This window comes from Erythranthe guttata, chromosome 8 (assembly GCF_056151865.1).
Source record: "Erythranthe guttata isolate IM_541 chromosome 8, IM_541, whole genome shotgun sequence".
Taxonomy (NCBI): Eukaryota; Viridiplantae; Streptophyta; class Magnoliopsida; order Lamiales; family Phrymaceae; genus Erythranthe; species Erythranthe guttata.
In genome coordinates this window covers 16,396,985-16,421,457 of record NC_142540.1, presented here as the reverse complement: position 1 = coordinate 16,421,457, position 24,473 = coordinate 16,396,985, and the positions used below count along the sequence as shown (strand labels likewise).

The 24,473-nt window shown below is 36.7% G+C and overlaps 3 protein-coding genes across 12 annotated transcripts; 2 read left to right on the top strand and 1 right to left on the bottom strand.

Moving 5' to 3' along the window:
• The first annotated feature begins 743 nt into the window (after nt 1–743).
• On the top strand, nt 744–10,080 carry CCC1 (cation-chloride co-transporter 1). The gene is made up of 13 exons (XM_012974760.2): nt 744–1,621; nt 2,657–2,806; nt 3,042–3,120; nt 3,378–3,469; nt 4,285–4,399; nt 4,550–4,650; nt 4,769–4,830; nt 5,363–5,596; nt 6,275–6,389; nt 7,095–7,289; nt 7,908–8,308; nt 8,653–8,814; nt 8,902–10,080. The coding sequence occupies exons 1-13, from the start codon at nt 1,434–1,436 to the stop codon at nt 9,984–9,986; spliced, it is 2,979 nt and encodes a 992-aa protein (XP_012830214.2). The 5' UTR covers nt 744–1,433; the 3' UTR covers nt 9,987–10,080.
• Nucleotides 10,081–10,861: 781 nt separating this feature from the next.
• CPSF30 (cleavage and polyadenylation specificity factor 30) lies at nt 10,862–15,933 on the top strand. Its single transcript, XM_012974759.2, has 7 exons — nt 10,862–11,495; nt 11,947–12,321; nt 13,216–13,378; nt 13,509–13,619; nt 13,995–14,063; nt 14,634–14,720; nt 14,841–15,933. Exons 1-7 carry the CDS (start codon nt 11,095–11,097, stop codon nt 15,678–15,680), a joined length of 2,046 nt encoding a protein of 681 aa, XP_012830213.2. The 5' UTR covers nt 10,862–11,094; the 3' UTR covers nt 15,681–15,933.
• Nucleotides 15,934–16,110: 177 nt separating this feature from the next.
• Nucleotides 16,111–23,919, bottom strand: LOC105951340 (SIT4 phosphatase-associated family protein). 10 transcript variants are annotated; one of them, XM_012974757.2, is made up of 19 exons: nt 23,708–23,919; nt 23,279–23,545; nt 22,771–22,874; nt 22,013–22,099; nt 21,799–21,874; nt 21,636–21,710; nt 21,435–21,488; nt 20,734–20,793; nt 20,533–20,649; nt 19,973–20,067; nt 19,681–19,883; nt 19,391–19,488; nt 18,985–19,088; nt 18,739–18,904; nt 18,473–18,595; nt 18,089–18,171; nt 17,441–17,582; nt 16,925–16,995; nt 16,111–16,771 (listed from the first exon to the last, which is right to left on the bottom strand). In XM_012974757.2, the coding sequence occupies exons 2-19, from the start codon at nt 23,315–23,317 to the stop codon at nt 16,375–16,377; spliced, it is 2,094 nt and encodes a 697-aa protein (XP_012830211.2). In that variant the 5' UTR covers nt 23,318–23,545; nt 23,708–23,919; the 3' UTR covers nt 16,111–16,374. The 10 variants fall into 10 exon arrangements, with proteins under 10 accessions (XP_012830211.2, XP_012830210.2, XP_088678132.1 ...); XM_012974756.2 differs by having other exon boundaries at nt 23,279–23,548; nt 23,708–23,917; XM_088822006.1 differs by having other exon boundaries at nt 16,111–16,768; nt 23,279–23,548; nt 23,708–23,909.
• Between the last annotated feature and the right edge of the window lie 554 nt (nt 23,920–24,473).

Genomic DNA, 24,473 nt, shown 5'->3' with positions numbered 1-24,473 from the left:
TACTAATACTAATATTAATACTAATACTAATACTAATACTAATATTAATACTAATACTAATACTAATACTAATACTAATACTAATACTAATACTAATACTAATACTAATACTAATACTAATACTAATACTAATACTAATACTAATAGTAATACTAATACTAATACTAATACTAATACTAATACTAATACTAATACTAATACTAATACTAATACTAATACTAATACCAATACTAATACTATTACTAATACTAATATTAATAGTAATACTATTATTAATACTATAACTAATACTAATATGTTAATATTGTTAATGTTAATGCTAATATAGATATGCTAATTATGATTGTAATTCTAATATTATCCAAATCCTTATTGTATTCCTAGTTCTATTCATAACACTAATCATAGTTCTAATCATAATAGAGGATCACTTGAGAAGAAAATTAAGAGAAGAAAATTATCAGGTAATGGCGTAATGCTTATATATGCATGTGGATCACTTGAAAATTGGTCTGCTTGGACAGAGTTCCATGTAAACGAGAGTTGGGCAAGAGAGAAAATAGAGGATATTTAAGTGAGAGATTGAAGGGTCGGGACTACACAATATAAACCAACGAATGAGATCAGTTATTAATCTAGACTTGGGGGCTCATAAATATTTTATTGGACCTATCCGATGGTGGGCCGCTTTGGTGGAAAATGGGCTCTCTGGCCCAAACCACATCATTCCGGCCGAAAGCTCTACAAACATATTTGTGCAATCGACTGCTATCGTTTGTGTGATTTGAAAGATATTGCACGATAATGAAAATAATGACCAGTCTCAACAGTTCTTTCTACTAGAGAAAAAAAAAAGGTTTTGGGCCATATTCAAACACCTAAATCCATGAACTGAAATAAATTGTAATTCAACCCAGCTTCTGAGAAAAAGTCGAGCCCAACACAACTATTAGGGCCGTTTGAAGAAATCAGCCCAATCTTGTAGAAAAGAACTATGGTTCCACGCTTTATTCGGCATTTCGAGTAATTGGAGATTAACTAAAATCGTGTTACATTACGCAATTAACTGCAGAGAACTGCAGGGAACGCGTCCCCTACAACTGCACATTTCATCAGTCAAAAAAACGACGTGGTAACTCGCGGTCGTAGTAGCCACGCGCCTTCTTCGGTTAAAAAATAAGCGCAGACCAGCGGAGATTGAAAAGAAAATCCATTTTTTCTTCATTTTCAAATCCATAAGATTTCGTTTCTTTTTCAATTCCTCGTGTTTGAATTGTCAGAGATCTTTCTCTTCCTTTTCTTCGTTCATTTTTCTCGAATCTGAATCCCCTCCCCTTTTCCTTAGCCTATACTTTTCACAAATATACGTATATATATATATACAGTAAAAGGAAAGTAGATCCAAGTGAAATTGAACCAATTGAATCAATGCAATGGCAGCTGAAAATAATGGAGTCGACATAGAAACGTCGGAGGACAATGAGTTTTCGTCGGGGAGGGGTGTGGGCGGCCGGAAATACAGGCCCGTGTTTGCACATGACCACGATCGAGCCATTCTCGAGATGTCTTCGATTGATCCCGGCGTTCGGGCATCTTCTTCGGCTTCATTAAACGATGCCAAGTAACTATGATTTTTCACTTTTTTTTTTTTGATGAATCCCTTATGTTTGGATTTGGATGTTTTATTTTATTTTAATTCTATGTTATGGTTTAGTAATCGAGCATGGTTTTTTTTCATTGTTTACGAGCATTTTATGCTTGCTGTTTTTGGCCTGAGCTAAGTGCAAAACCTACATTATTAGTTTCAATGATTCACCTTGTGTTGAAGTAGAACAATAACTTCAAAGTTGTGTTCGGATTGGATTTTCGATTTGCTCGAAGTTAGTATACTTGGTAGCCTAATTGCTGGTCCTGTCCATTGTTTCCTTGCTTATTGATTGAATTGTCTAGATATATTAGCTCGTAGTCGAAGGCTTGCTCTTAAATTTGCTTGTTGATCATTCATACTGGTGTTCAATTTCGGGGTGCAAAAAAAATCTGAAGTGGTGGAATATTATGGAAGTGTAAAAGATATTATGGGATAGGAAACAGGAAAGTAATTTGCGGGAATGCTAAATCTGTTAACGAGATCCCTTAATACATTTTCATTATTGAGTGGAAGTAAGCCTAAAGCACATAATCTAACCACTATAGAAAAATTAACTGTTGTTGATTTCATCAAGTGCCACTCTCCATCTTTTAAAGTTTACAGGTTATTTTTGTTTTTGTGTTTAGCATTATCACATTCTTTGCGTGGATTTATTATATTTGTCTGTATAGCTCCTAACTGAATCATGAATGCCTCGAATCCATTGAAACATTTCGCTTCACCGAAACTTAGGCTGTATACTTGGTGTCATACTTGTAACCGCGAGTGACACCAATTCCAAGCAATATATGTCCCCTCAATAAAGCCATGTGCATATTTTGGACGTTGCTCCTATTCTTCTTTCATAAAGCCTTTTTGAACTGGTTTTATCCACAATATTGTGCTGTGGTAGTTTTGCACATTGGTTGATTGCATGGTGCTTAATAGATCCCTTTCTTGGAAATTATTTTCCTGTCACATATCTTCGTCATTAAATTTTATGTTTATATGAGCCTTTTGCATTTGTAGAAAAGTTAATGCCGGTATGCCACAAAACATGACTTCTGAGGCAAGAGACAGGTCATTGCCTAGTCATGGAGGTGTTAATGGCTCTCAGACTGAATCCAAGTTGGAATTATTTGGTTTCGACTCACTCGTTAACATTTTGGGGCTTAAAAGGTATGACAGAAATGATTGCTGTTCTCTTGATTAAAAATTTGAGGTTGCCACTTATCCTAACTATTTCGTGTATTATAATATTTTAATGTTCTTCTCTCGTTCAATAATGATATAATCATATGAGCTTTAGAGTTGAAGGTTACTTAGTCATATGATGGGTATTCCTGATAATATTTTATATTAAATGTTTCTGTGGCTGTAGTCTGAATTGTTTTCATGAGTGTTCATGTCTCAGTATGGCAGGTGACCAGGCTCAAACACCATTAAGTCCGGTAGATGGAGATGATGTACCGGTTAATGTTGAGCGTCCACAGGTCAGTGAATATTCTGTATTTTTGTGGTCTTGCTAATGCTATGCTTTCTTATGTTGTGCCCGTATATGACTTTGCTTGGCTCATGGTTGTCTTAATGGTCTTCACATGCTTGTGTTTTTAGTATTTCCTGCTGTCTTTTGCCTCTTATCTTTCTAAGACCAGGGAGTGGCTTCAAATGAGTTTTTGTTTTTGTGAATGAAAATGGAGTGCACATCTTCTCTCATCAATTCTTCTGATGCGAGTTACTTATCTCGCAGGCCAGCAGTGTCAAACTAGGGACAATGATGGGTGTGTTTGTGCCTTGTTTGCAGAACATTCTGGGAATTATTTACTACATCAGGTTTTCATGGTAAGCTCCATGTTGCTGAATGTTCTCTATTGAGTTTGAAATGCCTGTGTGATGCTGAAGATACTTGATCCTTGATGCACATAAACGAAATGATTCTTTACTTGGGATTTTAGCTCAATTTGACAGCCAGAATTTTTAAAATTTGATGTATATATATGCCTGAAAATGCTTCAAACTTCTGAAGAGAGATGTGTCTATACCGATGTATAATATACCTGAAAATTTTCAAACTTCTGAAGAGAGATGTGTCTATACCGATGTGTCTATACATTGGTATTTTCTATTGTTTTTAAGATACATTTAAGACCCTTTTCCTTCTTGATATTTCCTTTTTGATATAATAATTTTGGAAACCGTCAAAGCGACTCTATGATGCATGGCTCATTGAAAATCAAATTTTATGTGTTTGATCCTTTTGCTCTGGTTGCCTCTTATAGACATTTTTCTGTTTGATCCTTTTGCTCTGTTAGACTTGGGCTATGTTTATTTCATCTTTGCTTGCTCTAGGAGTTGGTTTATATGTTTCATATGTTTGAGAGAGGTTACAGGGTCTGGAATGTGAAATTTAGTTGTGAATGTGTTTTTTTTTCCTCAGCTAGTGTAAGAATTTGCCAAAAGAAATGTATGTTTAATCAGATTGGAGGTACAAAAGAATACTATATTAAGCTGTTGAGACTAGGGTAGACTGGAAATATGTAATCTCTGATTGTTGCTTTTTTTGTTTCAAATTTGCAGCATAAATTGTTTCCTGTTTAATGTGTATTTAGTTCTGTACATCTATAAAATTATATTCTGATTTACACTGTCAACTATAGGATTGTGGGTATGGCTGGGATTGGCCAATCATTATTGCTGGTTGCCTTCTGTGGTTCATGTACTTTCCTTACAACTATATCCTTGAGTGCGATTGCCACAAATGGTGCAATGAAGGTATAGCTCACATCTTTCTTTGTTGACAACATATGCTCGGTCCTAGTGAGAAGTATTTAGTAAGGCCTGATTTTGGGGATTCGTAGATAATCTTTAGTTTAGTTAATCATTTGATTGACATGCACACTTAAGCTATCCTTTGTAATCCAGGGAGGGGGACCTTATTATCTCATAGGTCGAGCCTTGGGTCCAGAGGTTGGAGTAAGCATTGGTTTATGTTTTTTCCTTGGAAATGCAGTTGCTGGTGCTCTGTGAGTATACATAATTGAAATAGTGGGGGTGTCTTTTTCTTTTCATGTCTCAGGTTCAACGAGCATGTGTGCTATTCTAATTTAATCTTTTGTGCTTGTTTGTTCTCCCTCGATACAGTTATGTTTTGGGAGCTGTCGAGACTTTCCTAAATGCTTTACCACAGGCAGGGATTTTCAGAGGTAAATACTGATGAAATGATCTTCAGTTGACTAGTGAAGATATCCTGATAGGTGTTTGTTTTGTTGAAACCTTTTTCTATATATTTTCCGTCCTTTTGCACAATCATTTTTACTAGTGAAGATATCCTGATAGGTGTTCGTTTTGTTGAAACCTTGTTTCTATATATTTTTCCGTCCTTTTGCACAATCATTTTTATGTATTCATATGAGATGTGAACTTGATACCAACCACAAAAAAGTGGAAATACAATTTATTATAGGAAACAATCAATCCTAATGACTATCCCTTTTCGCCAAGTTAATCTAGACTAGATCGATGGATACGGAATTATGAAGAGATTCTTAGAACTCATTTTTATAGAGTACCTGTTAATATGAATGATAAATCTTTCTGGTAAGATGAAATCTTTAATAAGGTCGCTTTAACATGTTCTGTCAGCAATTCTTTCCATGAGCAATTGTCATCTTTCCTATGTAAATCCAATATTTCAGCTTTATGAGTTTAAACTCCAAATTATTCTCATTCTTGTAGATACGCAGACCTTTGTGAAGGTAAATGGCACAGACGTCGCACAGCCTATTACCAGCCCAAGTTTACATGACTTGCAAGTTTATGGGATTATTGTGACAATCATCCTATGTTTCATAGTATTTGGTGGAGTGAAAATGATCAACCGAGTTGCACCAGCCTTTCTTCTACCTGTTGTGTTTTCATTGTTCTGCATATTTGTTGGGATATTTTTGGCGGGGACAAACTATCCAGCAGGTTAGTTCCTTACTATTGGTACTTTCACTTTTATCTTTTTAGAAAATTTATGCTTAATGTCTCTAATTGCTCTTGATCTTTATTTATTACTATTGTAATAATTGTGAATTTTCAATGAAATGTGCAAAGCTGTTTTTTATCCCGTACGAGTAATGTCACCTAATAGGAGTTTATTCCTGCCATAAGCTGTTGAAATTATTCTTCCTACGCTGATGCTTGATGTTTTTTCTGCTGGAATCAGGAGTTGAATATGCGAATATTATTGTTGTTTGAAGATCATATATTATGTTTATGATTTCAATCCTGTGGAGAAATATTATTTCATCTGAAATATATTTCACATCAAGGCTCAGTATGCTGATGTGTGGATAACAATAAAAGGACGATGCATGCACTTGTGTCATCTTTCTTTAAGTGTCTTGCTGAAAAAATGAAAGAGTATCCATGTAGGCATCCCGAAATAGATATGGATACAACATGATTAGGGTTTTCATTCGAGAGATATGTATATGATACCACTGTTAGATCACGCTGTGCATGTTTTCTACCTCTCCAGGTTGTTCGTATGTTTGTTTATTTCTCCTTTTTTTTTTGTAGTTTTTCCATTTGAGTATTTATCTATTTCATTCTTTTGACTTTTGGTTGGGCTTTAATGTGTTCCTATTGCACATGGTACAGAGGGAATCACTGGCTTGAGTTTGCAATCTTTCAAAGATAATTGGGGATCAGAGTATCAAATGACTAATAATGCTGGAATCCCAGATCCTAATGGGAAAATATACTGGAATTTCAAGTGAGGCCTCCTCATATAACTTATTTCCTTCTCCATTTCTCTTATTTACTTATCCTACTTTTGTGGTGTTCAGTGATAAAATTCCCAGCCTGGCCGAGTAACTTATTTGTCCTCTTCTTTTGTCATATTTAATGGGTTTATAACCAGAAAATCCTTAATGTAGAATGCCTTTCCTCAGTATGCAAACTTTGACAAAATTTCCACATTTTCTTGTGGCATTTAGTTACCCATATTCGGCTTATCTGGAGTTCATTTGCCGTGCACGATCAGTTTCATGATAATTATTTGAACTGATTCGTTGATTTCGAATTATTCACGAGGTTATGGGTACACAGCAAGATGGTGGTTGACTATGTTCATAATAAATTGGATACACAGCAAGATGTTGTCGTGTGGCATTGCTTTATTTGTTTTACTTGCACTCTTTACCTGAAACCATCATATAGTCCTCATTGGCATGAGGAAAAAATATGGGTATTCTTAATTTTAGCATATTAGGTAGACTAATGCCTCTGTATATATATATCATGGAAGTTTTTGGGACATTCACGAGAAGCTGGTTACTGAATACTACTATAGACGCAAAAGGTTGTAGTAAAATGGATGATAGATGTCAAATGATGTGATAGTCGAAACATAGTATGTAAGGATGAGAGGAACTATGCCATATGGATTCTAACTGTTACCTTTTTATATTATTGTCAGTGCACTGGTAGGTCTATTTTTCCCAGCTGTAACGGGGATTATGGCAGGTTCAAATCGGTCTGCATCGCTTAAGGACACTCAGCGCTCCATTCCCGTTGGGACTTTAGCTGCAACTTTGGCAACTACAATTTTATATCTGGTCACTGTGTTGTTTTTCGGAGCTCTGGCAACCAGGGATAAACTTCTGACTGACAGGTAACATATGCAAATTCTGCTTAGCTGCCTTTGTCGTTCTCGTCTGGAGTTTTCTAGCTGTCATTACTCTGTATTATATGCTATACTTTTTGCAGGCTATGAATGTCATGAAATTTAGTCATCATGACAGACTCAGTTTCATTTTTTCTAAGCCATGGCCCACATGTACTCAGTACTTCTATTCACAGTATGCATTTCGTATTTTGTTTGCAGCTGATGTGTTGGAGTTACAGCAAGAAATCCTTTTGACATAGTACATTCTCCATTATAACCATAGTTAGTCAAAATAAGTATATGTTCAATTTAGAATACAATTAATGGGATGTTGACTAGCCAATCAGGGGGTCAAAGCAGACGATGAATTCATCAGAACTGTTAAGAGTGGCAGAGATCACATAATGGCCTGTCTGTACATTATCGAGGGATGTTGTATAGGATCTAAAACACTTTCTTTTGTTTTCTTTAAATAGTGGAATTCCTAGTAGCAGTATCAGTGCTTCTAATTTAAACTATGAAGAATTTGAAGGATAATCATGTATTTGTTCCTGATTTTATCTCAAAATCTAATTGCAATAAATCAAAATAATATGCTTGAACTTAAAATGTGCTGCTTTACAGGTTACTTACAGCTACAGTTGCTTGGCCTGTACCTGCTATCACATATATTGGTATTATTCTCTCAACATTAGGCGCAGCTCTACAGAGCCTGACTGGCGCCCCTCGTCTTCTTGCTGCAATAGCCAATGATGATATTCTGCCCGTTCTTAATTACTTCAAAGTGGCAGATGGTAGTGAACCTCATGTTGCTACACTGTTCACCGCCTTCCTCTGTATTGGATGTGTTATTATCGGCAATCTGGACCTTATTACTCCAACTGTTACTATGTTCTACCTTCTGTGCTATGGAGGTGTCAACTTGTCTTGCTTTCTTTTGGATCTTTTAGATGCGCCTAGCTGGCGCCCTCGCTGGAAATTTCACCACTGGAGTCTCTCCCTTATTGGAGCATCGATTTGTATAGGTTAGTTTCCATGTTTAACCATAAATGAAATCTATTGGATAACTTCTTAAGGAAAATCAATCGATCAAAGTTGCTACAGGAAACTTAGTGTAGATTAATGTAGTCATTCACTATAACATGTCTTCCGAAGAAAATTATTGTTGGAGAGTTTGATTATTTCCCACATATCACTGAATTTATTGCCAGTCTTAAGGCAATTGACAAAGTGTTGTAGGATGTTAGTTGGATTTTTGACTTCTGCGTTCAGACACGTGGTAACCATGCAATGTAATATATATGTTTCAGTTTCTTTACTATTCTGAATAACACAAGTATTTATTATACCTTGTAAATTTCTTTTGCAGTTATCATGTTTTTGATTTCGTGGACTTTCACCGTGGTGTCTTTAGCCTTGGCAAGCCTGATATATTATTACGTGAGCATCAAAGGAAAAGCTGGTGACTGGGGCGACGGTTTCAAAAGTGCTTACTTTCAACTTGCTCTTCGAAGTCTCCGTTCTTTAGGAGGTTCGTACGCATTATTTCCTATACAGATAAAAAATCATATTTCTTAAGATAAAATCTTAAATACTTGAATTATTTATGCGACGACAGCAAGTCAGGTACACCCAAAGAACTGGTACCCTATCCCCCTCATATTCTGCCGCCCTTGGGGAAAATTGCCTGAGAATGTACCATGCCACCCTAAACTTGCCGATTTCGCTAACTTCATGAAGAAGAAAGGCAGGGGTATGTCTATATTTGTATCTATTTTAGACGGCGAGTACCATGAATGTGCAGAGGATGCAAAAGCTGCATGCAGAGCACTTAGTACGTACATCGAGTACAAAAAATGTGAAGGTGTGGCAGAGATAGTTGTAGCCCCTTCAATGTCCGATGGCTTTCGTGGCATCGTTCAGACAATGGGTTTAGGAAATCTAAAGCCCAACATCGTTGTAATGAGGTACCCTGAAATATGGCGTAGAGAGAATTTGACCGAAATACCCGCAACTTTTGTGGGAATTATAAATGATTGTATTGTTGCAAATAAGGCCGTTGTTATAGTGAAGGGGTTAGACGAGTGGCCGAACGAGTACCAAAGGCAGTACGGTACTATCGATTTGTATTGGATTGTGAGGGACGGTGGTTTGATGCTTCTTTTATCGCAGCTGCTTTTAACGAAGGAGAGTTTCGAGAGCTGCAAGATTCAGGTTTTCTGTATTGCAGAGGAAGATTCCGATGCGGAGGAACTGAAAGCCGATGTGAAGAAGTTCCTTTATGATTTGAGAATGCAGGCTGAGGTGATTGTGATTTCGATGAAGTCGTGGGATATTGCTCAGGCGGAGCAGCAGGATGAGTCTGTGGAGGCTTTCAGTTTGGCTAGAGAGAGGATTAGCGGTTATTTGGCGGAGATGAAGGGGAGGGCGGAGAGAGAAGGGCGGCCTTTGATGGCGGATGGGAAGAATGTGGTGGTGAATGAGGCGCAGGTTGAGAAGTTTCTTTATACAACTTTGAAGCTGAACTCGACTATATTGAGGTACTCGAGGATGTCGGCGGTGGTGCTGGTGAGTTTGCCGCCGCCGCCGCTGAACCATCCGGCCTACTTTTATATGGAGTATATGGATTTGTTGGTTGAGAATGTGCCCAGGCTTTTGATGGTACGTGGGTACCGTAGGGATGTCGTCACTTTGTTTACATAGTCCTTTTTCTTTTTATCATTTTTTTTCTTCCCCTTTTAATTACTTATATAGACTTTATTTTCTTTTCCTTTTAATGAAAAATAGTGTTTTCTTTTTTGTTTCTCTTTTTTTCTACGGTCTTCATTTATAAATTACCACGCTTAGTCACTCATTTATTTTTAATTTGTCATTTTGTTTATTTTTGGTTATATTAATTGAGGTTGTACCTCTTTGTTCATCATTAGACCATAACTTTTGTTAGAGAATTTTTTTGAAGATATGTATTTTCCCTTCTATTTTCTTTGTTTTTTTTTGGAGAAATTAAGAAATCGGTATATTTTTGTTGGAATCAAGCTCCGGTGATGATTTGGAAAATATATTAAGTTAATCTGTGTTAAATTATGGGAAAAATATCGTTTTCACCTTTCAAGTTTGCACTGATTTTACAATTGGTCTCTCATGTTTCAAAAATTTGACATTTTTAGTCATTTTCCGTCAATTTTTCGTTAGTACTAACGAAATCAAGCGTGTGGCGATGATCGCCTTAACTGACGAACTAACAATAAATTGACGAAAATGACCAAATGTGCTAAATTATTAAAACACGAGGATCAAATGTGTTTCTTGTGAATATGGGTACCTAAATGTAAAATCGATGTAAACTTGAGGGGTGAAAACTGCAATTTTTCCGTTAAATACTCAATTATTTATACATAAGCCCAAAAACTCCACCCAAACTTGCATTGCAGTCCAACTAGGGCATATTTGCAGTCCAAAATGAAACAGAGCATATTTCTGTAGCAATTGTACATTGGGCCAGGTTGTTATAAATTACATAAACGCCCCTCGGCAAAGGTACAATAACAACACCACATAACAAGTTGTACCTTGCGTACTTAATCTTAATTATACTGTAATAGTAATTAGTCCTAATTACTCACCTTCTCTAATTTTCTTCCTTATAACTGACCCTTTTAAACACCTAAAACCTCCATTGCTCTGCAACTCCGAAACCCCCACGCTTCGCCGAATTTCACACACATATATACATATATACATACACAATCACACATATATATATATATATACATATATACAGTCGATAGATACACACACTAACTCTTGTTCGATGGACGACGGAGAAGGGGGTTTAAGCTTTGATTTCGAGGGCGGGTTGGACATCGGTCCCTCACACCCGACAGCATCCGTACCCGTAATCCAATCGTCAGCGAACGCGAACACAGCTTCTGCCGCGGCGGCGGCGGCTAATCCTTATAACCCTTCCGCCGCAACCGTGCCGGCGACGCAGGCGGCGGAGGGGATGAATAACGGCGGCAGACGGAGCTTCCGGCAGACGGTGTGCCGTCACTGGTTGCGATCTCTGTGTATGAAAGGCGACGCTTGTGGATTCCTTCATCAGTACGACAAGTCTCGGATGCCTATTTGCCGATTTTTTCGCCTGTACGGCGAGTGCCGCGAGCAGGATTGTGTGTACAAGCATACGAATGAAGATGTCAAGGAATGCAATATGTATGTCTACTGTGGTCTCAATTTTTAGTTAATTTTTTCTTCTTCAGTTTTAGTGATAATTTTTCTCTTACTTGCAATTCGAATCATGTTTCTACAAAGTATGTAGATTGATGAATTGACACATCTGTAGCTTTTTTTCCTTTATTACTGCCATTCGCCGTTGTATGTTTGGGGCAGGTGGATATTGGAACAAATTTAAAGTATAATTTGAGATTTAATGTATATATAGACGACATAGTCTGATCCGATTGTGGTCACAATGTCTAGGGTTTACTTCACGGAAATTGCCAAATGTATAATTTATCTTGATCTTTCTCCACTGAGTACCAAATGTAATTGCATTAGAATCCCGTTGTGCGACAACTGATGTATGTTAAATAACTGTTTTTTTTCCTTTTCGTTTCTTGTTTCTAATGTTGTATGTTTTGTGACTGGTGGTGGAATTTTACAGGTATAAATTGGGGTTTTGCCCAAACGGCCCTGATTGTAGGTATAGGCATGCGAAGCTGCCTGGACCTCCGCCTTCTGTTGAAGAAGTTCTTCAGAAGATTCAGCAATTGACTTCATACAACTATGGGAAATCTAATAACTTTTTTCAAAACCGTAATTCTAATTTCGCACAGCAGACCGAAAAACCTCAGTTTCCACAAGGACCCAATGGTACACATCAAGTAGGAAAAACCAACGCAGCAGAGCCTGGTAACCTTAATCAACCAGCTCAGCAGTCTCAACAACCGGGCAGCCAAGGTCAACTGCAGAGTATACCAAATGACCAGCAAAATCAAGCTAGTCGGAATGCTACGCCCCTGCCTCAAGGAGCATCTAGGTGTGTCCCGAACAAGGTCTTTAATTAAGTAAAACAGTTGATGTATTTATATGGTGATATTATTTTAACTTTTACGAGATCTGTCACACCTTAGTATTAACAGTTTTTGTTCATGTGATTAATTGTTTATTCTTACTCTCTAGATGATGTACTTAATAGCTTTCCTTCATGTTGTTTTATACTATTACTCCTTGGTTTGAGAACTAAAATTTATCTGGAAAGAGTTCCTTAATATTAAATAATATGCAATTTTAATTTTCACGAAATTGCTATGTTTCTGAAGGCATACTGTAAAGGTCTTTTAAGTATTTTCATAGAATGAAACAACCAAATGTTTGTTGTCTCTTCAGTATTTTGTTGATTAGGTGCTCTCTTAGTGTATGTATGCACTTACTCATCTCAATGAGCATGTTGATGGAAAATAAGTCCTATTTTGTTGATGCATGAAATGTGTATTGGCCTGCCGATATATAATTCCTTAGACTTAGCTAGAATTCTAATTATGAATTACTTATGTGGGATTAAGCATGTAATGCTTTCAAATTAGGTCCTCATAGTAATTCAGATTTTTTGTCAAATGCTATACTCTGCTACTCGAGCCTTGAGCTAATAAATGAGCAAGATTCTTCTGTTTTTTTTTTCTTGGTTGTATGGGGGACTTGATTTCCTTGCAACACTATTTAACTGCAGACCGTTGCTACATATGATTGAGTACTCTTCAGATAGTTTGTACATTTATCATGTAGCTTTCCTTTACTATTTTTCCAAGAAACAGCTCTCTCTTTCCCTCTCTCGCTCTCACACACACACAGGCACTCGAACACAAGGACAAAGGTTGATTCAGTTGAGGTATGGTTACTTATACACGAATCCATGTGCATATAATCATTATAGGTACTTTGTGGTGAAAAGTTGCAACCGCGAGAATCTGGAGCTATCTGTACAACAAGGAGTATGGGCAACTCAGAGAAGCAACGAGGCTAAACTTAATGAGGCTTTTGAATCTGTTGAGAATATCATTTTGATCTTTTCAGTTAACAAGACTAGACATTTTCAGGTAATATTTCTTATTATGTTATTGACATCAGATAATGATCAAAATGCTCTATGAACTTAGGATTGTTTCAATATTGGACGATGTTTGCTTATTTATTGTCATAGTGATAGATCTATTTGTGGCTTAATAGGGATGTGCTAAGATGACATCCAGAATTGGTGGCTCCGTTGGTGGAGGGAACTGGAAGCATGCTCATGGGACTGCTCATTATGGAAGGAATTTCGCTCTCAAATGGTTAAAGGTATTCTCAAATGGTCAATATTTTGTCTTCTATAATTGTCTTGAGCACCAGTCTGCAGTTTCATTTTTCTACATGTTACGATTGCTTACCGAAACTAAGTGAAGTTGGTGATTATACTATTTTGTTGTAAAATAATATCATTGTTTTGTATATATTTGTTACCAAATTAAAACATTATCTATAATTAGTGCTGCTGGCCCTGGGCAATAATGTGAGAAAATTGTTATTTGCCTTTATCGTCCACCGTAGACTCTGTGGGAGTTGCACTTTCTGTTTGGTACTTTCATATTACATTGATGTAGCTATATCTGATCCTATTATATGCTAAATTCACAATGGACTGAAGCATTAACTGACCATGATACATGCTTGCAGCTCTGCGAATTGACCTTTGACAAAACTCGGCATTTAAGAAATCCATACAACGAAAACTTACCAGTGAAGGTACTTGTTGAATTTTATGTCTAACTGATATCCAAGATGTATTTGATATTATGATGTTTTGTACTTTTGTTTCTCTCTGCTCGTTTGATTGAGTAAAGGAGTTGAAAACATTTCAAGGCAGACAGTTTGACAGTTAAAAACAAAGATTCTTATTTTCTTCCATGATGGCTGCACTAAAATGGTAGTCCCAATAGCTCAAATCCTGGCTTTGTGGAAATCTTGTGAATTAAAATTGTCAATATTCGAGCATACAAAGTAAAAATCCAGTCAATGTTTTTGGTGGTTTTCGTTAGCCCTCTTGAACAGTTGGGCTTTCGAAGTTTATAACATTAGGGTTGCTGGAACTTTATATATATTATCAGAGGAATAATTGTAATGGTTCCATGAAAATCAAAATATAAACAGACTTATCTCAGTTATTTGAGATATCGATGAATGGTTTTATCTTTTACTTTCCAAAATTATTTTGAGATCTTCATATTTCCGATCTGCCCTGTCCTTTACTTGTATCATATCTATATGTGGACTTGCACAGTATAGTGAATAAACACACAATTAATCTCATTGCAGATAAGTAGAGACTGTCAAGAACTGGAGCCTTCTATTGGTGAGCAGCTCGCATCATTGCTCTACCTCGAGCCAGACAGTGATCTTATGGTACTTGAATTTCACAAAGTTGAATTTCTGGATGTTTCACTGAACTGTATCTAGCATATGTTTGATTATCAACCGGCACTATATAATTGATTGAAATTTTAAATAATCGTCTTTTCCCAGGCGATCGCTATTGCAGCAGAACTGAAACGAGAAGAAGAGAAGGCAAAGGGAGTAAACATCGACAACGGAGCCGAAAACCCAGACATCGTACCCTTCGAAGACAACGAAGAAGAGGAAGAGGAAGAAGAAGAAGAAGAAGAAAGTGAAGATGAGGATGAATTCCCCGGACAGGCTTTCGGAGCTCAAGGTAGGGGTGTGGGTAGGGGGATGATGTGGGGCCCTCACATGCCCCCCCTTGGACGTGGTCCTCGCCCTTTCCCCGGTGTACGAGGATTCCCCCCCAACATGATGGGGGGTGACGGATTTCCTTACGGCCATGGCCCACCTCTTAACCATGATGGTTTCCCAATGCACGATCCTTTTGGTATGGTGCCACGTGGATTTGGACAGTTCGGTCCTAGATTCGGGGGTGATTTTGCGGGCCCCGCTTCCGGACCCATGATGTTCGCGGGTCGGCCTCCTGGTGGGTTTGGGCCGATGATGGGTCAGGGTAGGGGCCCGTTTATGGGTGGAGGAAGAGGTGGTCGGCCGGTGGGTATGCCGCCTCCTTTCTTTCCTCCACCGCCACCACCGGTGGCGGCACAGCCGCCTCCTCAAAACTCTAATTGGGTTAAGAGAGATCAGAAAGCACCGTATAGTGATAGGAACGATGTTTCGGATCAGGGTAAAGGACAAGAGATTGTTTCAGGTTCTTCGAATAGAGGGAATGCTGCTAAACGAGAGGAAAGTTACAGGAATGATGAAAGTGAAAGTGAGGATGAGGCTCCGAGAAGGTCTAGACATGGTGAAGGAAAGAAGAAGAGGCGCGGCTCTGAAGCAGAAACTGATGGTGAATTTTAAGTTTTTGGAAATTGAAGCAACTTTTCTTTGTAGGAAAATTGGATTTGGAACATACTTAATTTTTCATTTTCCTTTGCCCTTTAAAGCTATGTATGTACTAACAAAGAAGGTAGGATTATATATTTCATATTTATTTCCTCAGTGTTTTAGCAGAGGATTAATTGTAACTTAAAAACAGAAGTGATCAACGGTTATGTACAACAAAACTAGTTTTCAAGACAAATTTGCACATTCCACTTCGGATGGATAGAAATTTGTGTATTTATTTTTTAATTTTTTTGAAAAAAACTATTTTTTGTACATAATCAAATTTAACGAAATTTGGAAATCCTTTTGATTTTCACCAGGATATATAATAGTAAACTAACTTTAGAAATTTCAAAATTGTTTCTAAAATAAGAATTTCAAAAATGGGAAAGAACAGAAAGAATTGTTCCAAAGGCGAAAAAAATTGGATTGAAATCGCCTGAGAATTCACGAAATAAGATTTATCAATTACGACGTCACTTTGGACACCATTCCAAAAGCAGGTCTAGCGTACATATATGCGAAGGAAAGAGGTAAACAATGAAAACAATCAGCTATATACTTGAAACATTCATCAGGATCATATAAAGTCCCAGTGAACAAGTGTATAATTCTTTCTATTCACATTTTGCAGATCAAGAATAGTCTCCAATTCCGGCATCAAAATCTACTTCTCTAAATCTTCGTTTTTTTCACCTACTTCTGCAGAAACTAATGTTGAATCAGTCGATCCTACACCATCAGTCTTGCAAGTATCTGAAGATACTACCGCTTCGTCATTTGGTATAATCGGGCTCTGAGCTTCATCATCCGATATATTAGCAGAATTTTCTATTAGATTGTGGGACCCGGTAGATTCGATTTCTGTCAAGTCCTTTGACACTTGGCTAGGAACATTATTACCATCTGAAGTTGGTGAAGATTCCGGAAGTTCAGACATGGCAGTGTCGTCTTTCAAATCCTCAACAACATTGTCAGGTCCTCCATTGTCAGTTGAATGCTCATTAACTATTCTTTCATCCTCAAATGCAGACCAATCGGACTTCGTGAAATGCGAACCACCGCTGGTAGTGTACACGAGAAAACATAATTTGTTATATGGGTCGCATTGATATCGTTCACATAAAGAACAATTAGAATATATATCTTAATATGGTTCAATAACATAAAGATATATAGTATCTGAGTGTCAAACTTCCTCAAGTCTATCAACTTACGTTTCCTGGTCATCTTCCAAAGGAAGGGAAGAAATGACAACTTCAGCAGATTTATCGTCGAAGAACACATCCTGTGGAAGAAATATTTTAGCAACTCATTTTGATAATGGTGTTTAGTCGAAAGCTAACAAAGGTGTAATTGGAATAGAAACAGAGCCAGATAAATTGATTTCCGAAGATATAGGTGGTGATGACTTTTCATTCACATAGCAGGCATGAATTTTCTCAAAAGTATGCAAGAACAGGGACTTCAATGATCCATTTTCCGGACGTCTGGCGGTTATTTGTAATTCTTTTCTGTTTCTATAGCAAATTTTTTCCCCTCTCTATAGCAGTACTGGTGGAGAAGTAAAACGTTGGTTTGATTAGGGCATACATTGTACAACTTTAAACTTGACATCCAAACAGGCCATTCATTAGCAATCACCATCGAGAATATATTCAAAATAGCTAAAACAAAGTAGCTGAAACCAAGCTACATTGTTTCCAAACATTCACTAGCAGTTAAAGACAAACCTCGCTAATAACATCATTAGTGTAGTTTCCATACTGAAAGGCCTCGCTCAAGTTATTTGCCAAAGCTGCAACATCATAGTCCCTGTCTTGGTAATCATCATCATCACTATCTCTTGTTCGATCTTGTAGTGTGGAGGGCCTCCTGCAAATCCATATGAGTAGAAGTATAGAGCTACTGTAGGAGACATAAATCACTCGGAAAGAACCAAAAAAAAAAAAAAAAAAAGGAAGACTATAGCATGTATAATATGACATAGGCCTAGCAACCAATGCTCTCAATAAACCAGCGATTATGCAAATTGTTACACATAAGCTAGAAGTGAAAAGTGATATTCATACCTCTTGCCTCCTAAACCAAATGTTTTGTGCATTTGTAGTAAGATTATTAATTAGGAGTTGACATCTCTGTTCACTACAACAAATATATATAGGAAGGGAAGCCTATGGCTTGAATATAAAAAAAACAATGTCTCAAAATGATAATAATATGCAAATATGACATTTCATCCCCATCCCCAACTCAGACATCAACTTGCTATCCATATGACATGGCATGAGATGCATATCCAAACTCTAGTCATGTGCATTATGCATAGACGTTGTCGTAATCGGTTTAAAGAACCAGAGACTCAACTGAGAAGCACTCACCCACATACCCAATGGAAGACGTTCTCCACTGCATTTCGCTTTAACAACACATTTGTCTGCCAATCGACCCAATCACCATTGTCCTGCCAGGAGAAGATACATGATCAACTTCGCTAGCAAATACACCCAATGTAAAAGAAATAGATGCTTCCACTGAATTCCACAGTTGCAATTACAGAGGAAAAATTAAAGGAAAGCAAGTGTTAAGTCGAAAAAAATTTCAAAAAAAAAAAGAACAAATATAAATAGAAGATTAAAAAACGACGGCTGAAGATAAGCTTAAATCCTAATAACATCTGCATCGCTCCAAGTTGAACTTAATCATGAATGTGAAACGTGAAAAAATGATAGAATCAATGGAAATACAACAAATATCTAAAGAACCTGCAGAAATGTCTGAATCTCACGGTTGCTATTCCCCAATTGAACAATTTTGTTGGCTAAACGGGTCACGTAACCAATATTGCCTATCCTGGGAGGTGACTTTCCCTCAGCACATATGGTTGGCTGCAAGACGCATTCAAAAGGTTGTTTCTAGAAAGTATAATCTTTTGGCCAACATATGAAGAGTGCAAGAAAATGAGACAAATACACTATGACAGAAACACGGAACATCTCACAGTTCCAACAAAAAGTATAAAGCAAATTACCTTGGTTGCATCAACAGTCAAAGTAGAATTCCTCTCTGATTCAAGAATTTTTCCGATGAGATTACACTCAGAAAGAAGATGTTCGACAAGCTGACAGTTCTTGCTCTCCAAGCAGGATATTACAATTTGTTCCACATGATGATGTAAAAAATTATTGTAAGGATACCTACAGACAAAATAAGTTACTAGTACTCGGGCTTCTGTATTGTAAAACAAGAAATAATATCAAAAGGTGACGGAACTTACTCAAAAAACAATTCAAGAATATGTTTCAACGCGCTCAGGCGAATCAGTTCCTTTTCTGCAACTTCACTACTAACTGCCACCAAGACTGAGATGAACTCTATAATCTGATAGGCCCATCATTATTCACAATCAGATTAGGGTTCCACACCAAAGAAATTATTTCAAATATGAGAAAGAGGGCAGTCAGGAGGAAGGGCAGAACAGAGTACATCTTAAAGAAAAGATGTATGTGGATAAGAATATTAGTTGTTGAAGCAATAATAAACTTTAATTGGTACCCAAATTTTCTAATTGAGATTTTTATCAAAAGATAGTAAATATATAAAAAAATTGCAGCAATCAATAATAAATTGCACCTCGGATAAATAAAGAAGTTTTGGTGCTTTTTGGAACATTCAGAAGATACCTTTAAACGATGCTTTCCTAAAGGAGGCTGCAATTTTCCGTATGAAGTTAGCAAGACACGATCCTCAGATGAAAGATCCAAAAGTTTGAGCAGTTCACCTGCCCAATAAACCAGTTTTAGAGTCTTCTTGCCATTCAGCAAGATCTGATAATTACTAACATCACGATTACCATTCAAGGCATTTACACCCAATAAACCAGTTTTAGTATCTACATGCCCTGTAGGCTTGAGGTCCACACCTCACTTACCAAGTCAAGTAATCATCAGAAATGAATCTTTAGTGACCTTACCTAGGCTCTCCAGTATGCCTTCAACAGTCTCAGGATTAGCAGTGATTCCAGATCCTTGAGATGTTTGTCGGTTATACATGTAATACATCCCTGATGTCAACCTCCTTGGGTCTAACAAGGATATACAGACTGATAATGAGTTAACCAAAACGGATTTTGGTCTTGAGTCCTCCAGAGCATGACGAAACAATTTACCAATAAAACTGTTACAGCAGAAAGTTACCAGTAAATATAAGAAAAGAGAAAGAATGGAGGGACAAGAAGGAAGAATTTCAAAACAACCAATTGCGACCTCGGGCTGGAGGTTTTTGAAGCTAGCCCTGCGGAAGCATATCGGGCAATGGTGCAAAGAGTTTCTGCAGCATTAGCATGCACTCCAGGGCAGTCCTGCAAATATTATATGTTGCATCTACTTGATTTCACTTGAACAAAACAGATTAAAATGCATGTTCATCAACTTTCAAGGAGTAGAAGACAGAAAATTGACCATCCACTAATGGTTTAAAATTCATGTTTCAAACAGCATTGCCTTGCGCCTATATCCAGGGCAAAAACATGACCAGAAAACTAATTTTATAGCTCAGTTAATTCTAAAGAAGAACGATACACTTAAGTAAAAACAATGGTACATGGGAGTGATGAAAAATAGTCCTACACCAAATAAGGGTCGGTTGGCAAAAACCAAAAAGCTTTAATATACCATGTCCTACCCTCAAGTATCAGAACACGAAGGCCACGCCCAAACTAATATAAGCATGGAAGATAGAAGGCCTGATTAAACCTCCAGAGACTTGAAGGAGAAGAAAATAACGTCACTACTCAAAAGATCAGAGCTGCCTAGGTGAAACTTACAGATGAACTGAATTTATCCACAATCATCTCCAGCACATTCATATCTTCAAACCACTGCATAGAGTCCGCACAATTGGCATAAATATGTTCATCTACGCCGATCAGACGAATTAACACCTGTTCAACAAGTAATCTATTAGAATTTTTAATCAAAAATACCTTCTGAAGACAGCCAGGGGAGGGGGTTGTTGAACAACAAACCTCCATTATAGACGTAATTCCAATTAAGTCAACAAGTTTGGTGATGATATCCTGATGAGCCTGTACAAACATTTGATGAAAATTTAAGCTCCCAGATATTACGACTGATATAATTCAGTAGGATGTGGGCATTAAGATAAATAGCTAATGCAAATATGGAAGTTGCCTAAAGTTGTGTATATTTATACATACACATATATATAAGTATGTATGTGTGCATCAAAATCCTTTAAACACATCAATCAGAAAATAGGGATATCCGTGACATTGTAAAAAGCATGAATATACCTATGAAATTGGGAAATACTTTTAATTCCACCCATAGCAGCCTACTCGTTAATGAAACTCGTCACTTCATTTTTGACATCATTGCCATAAAAGTAACATATAAACCTGGCTTTCAACTAACCATACCAACCACAAGACTGGTTTTGGCATATGAATAATAAAATGTCTTAAAAACAACTAAAATGGCCAAATATTTGAAGCCTAAAAACACAAAACAATCCTAATATGCCAAATGCCCTCATACCCAAAAATTGAAGCAAATGAGCAAATGCATATGAGCCATCCAGCTGATGCAGCACAATAATGAGATGGCTCATTAGAATTATTCAAGACGAAAGTTATCCAGCACTTAGGTCACAGTAATTGAACTAGTAGCTCGAAGAAAATTCATTACGAGAAATAAGTGCACTCACCTGTATGTAATTCATTAAAGGAGTTGTCTTCCGCAGCAAGAGGCATACAAAAACCTAGAACATAAGGATCAGACATCATTAATCCAAACATGGTCTTATTCCTTTTAGCCTCTTATTTTCTTTTATCTAAACTAAGCTGGGCAGAATGACTGAAAAAACCTTTAAAATCACTTATACCAATCAAAGCAGCAACGATCATACCTTGCTAAAATAACCAGCCAAAAGAGTACTATGGGGGCGCTCGGGATCCAAAAAAGAGAATAGCAGGTCCATCAACTGTGAACCAAAATTAGGAGGAAACTAATAAAGTTAAAAACTAAAACGTATGCAGCATAGTGTACAAAGTTCCCATAACTTAACACACCTCCTCATCCTCGACCAAAGTTTTGAGTATTATATCAACCTCACATGTGAAAATTTCACAAGCAACGAAAGGCAACCTACAAGAAGAAACATGGTGTTAAACATTGGTCTCGATTTCGAAATACATCATCAGTTTCCTTAAAAGGAACTTGTAAAGCAATGTCCTGGCAGCACATGCAGACACCTAGTACGAAATATTTACTGCTAATTCATACTTGAATGAAAATTGTTTACTGGCATCCTCCGGAGCTTCTTCCATTATGTATCGAATGAGTTGTTTAACTTGAGCTCTTTCTCTCAAGCTGCAAGACAGTTTGGTAAATAGTTATGTTGGGTGAGGTCAACCATTCTCAGTGTTCTGACAAAAAAACAGCTAGAGATCATGTTTACTTGTTATCACAGAAGAGGGAAAAGGTACCTGAACCTCGAATAAGAAAAAGACTGTTTGGACAATTTCAAAGAGAAATAAACAGTATATTCTCCTTCAGTTGGAGAGAACTAAATCTTGACGTTATTGAACAAGATGGCTAGCAAATAATGACAATGCAAGCCAATATTTTCATCTCAATCTTTATCGAAGCATGAATTATTTTTCGCTTATTATTCCGATAGATGCATAATTGCATATGCATATTCCATCAACTTGTAGAAAAAAACCTGTCTAAATTGGATTCTCGTGAAATATCCAGATCTTCATTTGTGTATAGAAAATTTGGAAGTTCATAATCCTTTTTGAGTGCCAACAGAATTTTAAATCAAACCCCAGTTTAAATTAGGCAATAAAATGACCAATTAGAACCTCTTGCAATGTAGAAGGAATTACTTCAATTATGAAAATTTATTCTGAGAACCACTTTCAGCAAGACGTAATTGTTAAAGGGATAACAAAGTTAACAGCATATAATGGAATATAAAAAGTATAAATTAATGGTTTATACTACAAACTTGTATGGAAAATAAAGTAGAAGCTTACAAGCTAACAAGACGTCCATTATGAGCTTTGCATTCTTGAATTATTTCGTCTTCATCCAGTAGCTCCTCCAGCGTAAAGCTTTCCTTATCTAAAATGGTTTCCACCTGCCATTGAAGTGATCAACAGATTTACTAATATTGTTTACTTAATTATACACATAAACAGTAGCCATACAATAACCATCGACACAAGCAGAAGCCTGATAAATATGTGAATAGAAAGCTAGAAAACTTTTTGAGGCTAGGCATAAGTCGACGTATTAATGAAGTCTAAAGATATGTGTAGATATATTGTTGATTAAGTTTCGTAAAACAAATATATGCACTGCATTAAATGCAACAGATATGACAGAGATACTTGATAAGAGCTCACTAGTTATGGACTACAAAAACAACGAAAAAAGGGAAAACAAATAATAATCAGACTAAAAACTAGAATATTTCTGGGGCAAAAGAATCTGGATTCAATGCAAACAAATAGAAAGAATCAACGAATTATGGGCACTTACTGCAGATGCAGCTGAGAAGCCAGACATATGCCAAAACATGGTGAATTTGGATAATTCAGCCGTAGAATCGAACTGAGATCCGTCAACTCAAAAAACCCTAGCTTCTAGACGCGGCGAACAACCTCCTCAAAAACTCCGCGCAAAAAACATTGAATCGATCAAGCATAGCCCTGAAATTCCAGCCAATGAACGACGAGTACTCCGAAATGCATCGGATTTTCACGACTAATTTCACTCACAAACAGAGGAAGATTAAAATTACAATACCTGCTGTAATCACGGGGAGGGAAAATCAAAAATGGCAAACAAAAAGAGTTGTAGAAATGCAGCAAATAAATACACACACACAAAATTTACCGAAACAACGAATCTCTCAACAATTTTATGTGTTTGTAAATATATATATATGTATACGTACGTATAACTCACGCATAGAAAAAGCCGGTGAGAAATATGAGTGGTGGCAACAGCTGTAGCGATGATGATGATGATGATGGTGATGTGGTTTGATTGTTTCACCGTCTGAAGGTGCGATTGTACGAAAGCCCACTTTGGGCATTTTTGTGGCCATCTTCAAAACACCATCAGATTCGCCATAATTCTATTATTATTTTTTACCCCAAACATAAATATACCGTTATTAGCCCCCATCTTCTAAATAATTGAATAAGATTAAGGTGTTGTTTGCAAATGTTTTTTGAAAGTGATTATGCGGTTTTTTTTTCTCATAATCAGTTTTTAGGTGTTTGCAAAATCAACTTTTGCTTTTGCTTCTCTTAAAATAATCTGCTTTAAGCTATTTTTTTAAAAGCACCCCTAACCCTGTTTTTTCAATTTTAGTTCATTTTCCGAAATATTTGCAAACACCCCCAACTTTTAAAAATAAGCACTTAAAACTAACTTAAATCACAATCACTAAATTCTGCTTTTAAATAATCATTTGCAAACACCACCTAATTTTAATTAAATAATTTAATTAATCTCAATTTTACTATTAAATTTTCAATAATATAACAAAAATATATATATATAAGGCAATGTAAGTTATAATTACATAATAATTGCGGATCAACCCCGTAAATTACTGTTCAATGTCAAACGTCAAATAAAATCCATTTTTTTGTTAATCATGACTAATTAATCATGACTAATTTTCCCAGTCAAACGAAGCCTTATAGGATTATCAGATTTAACA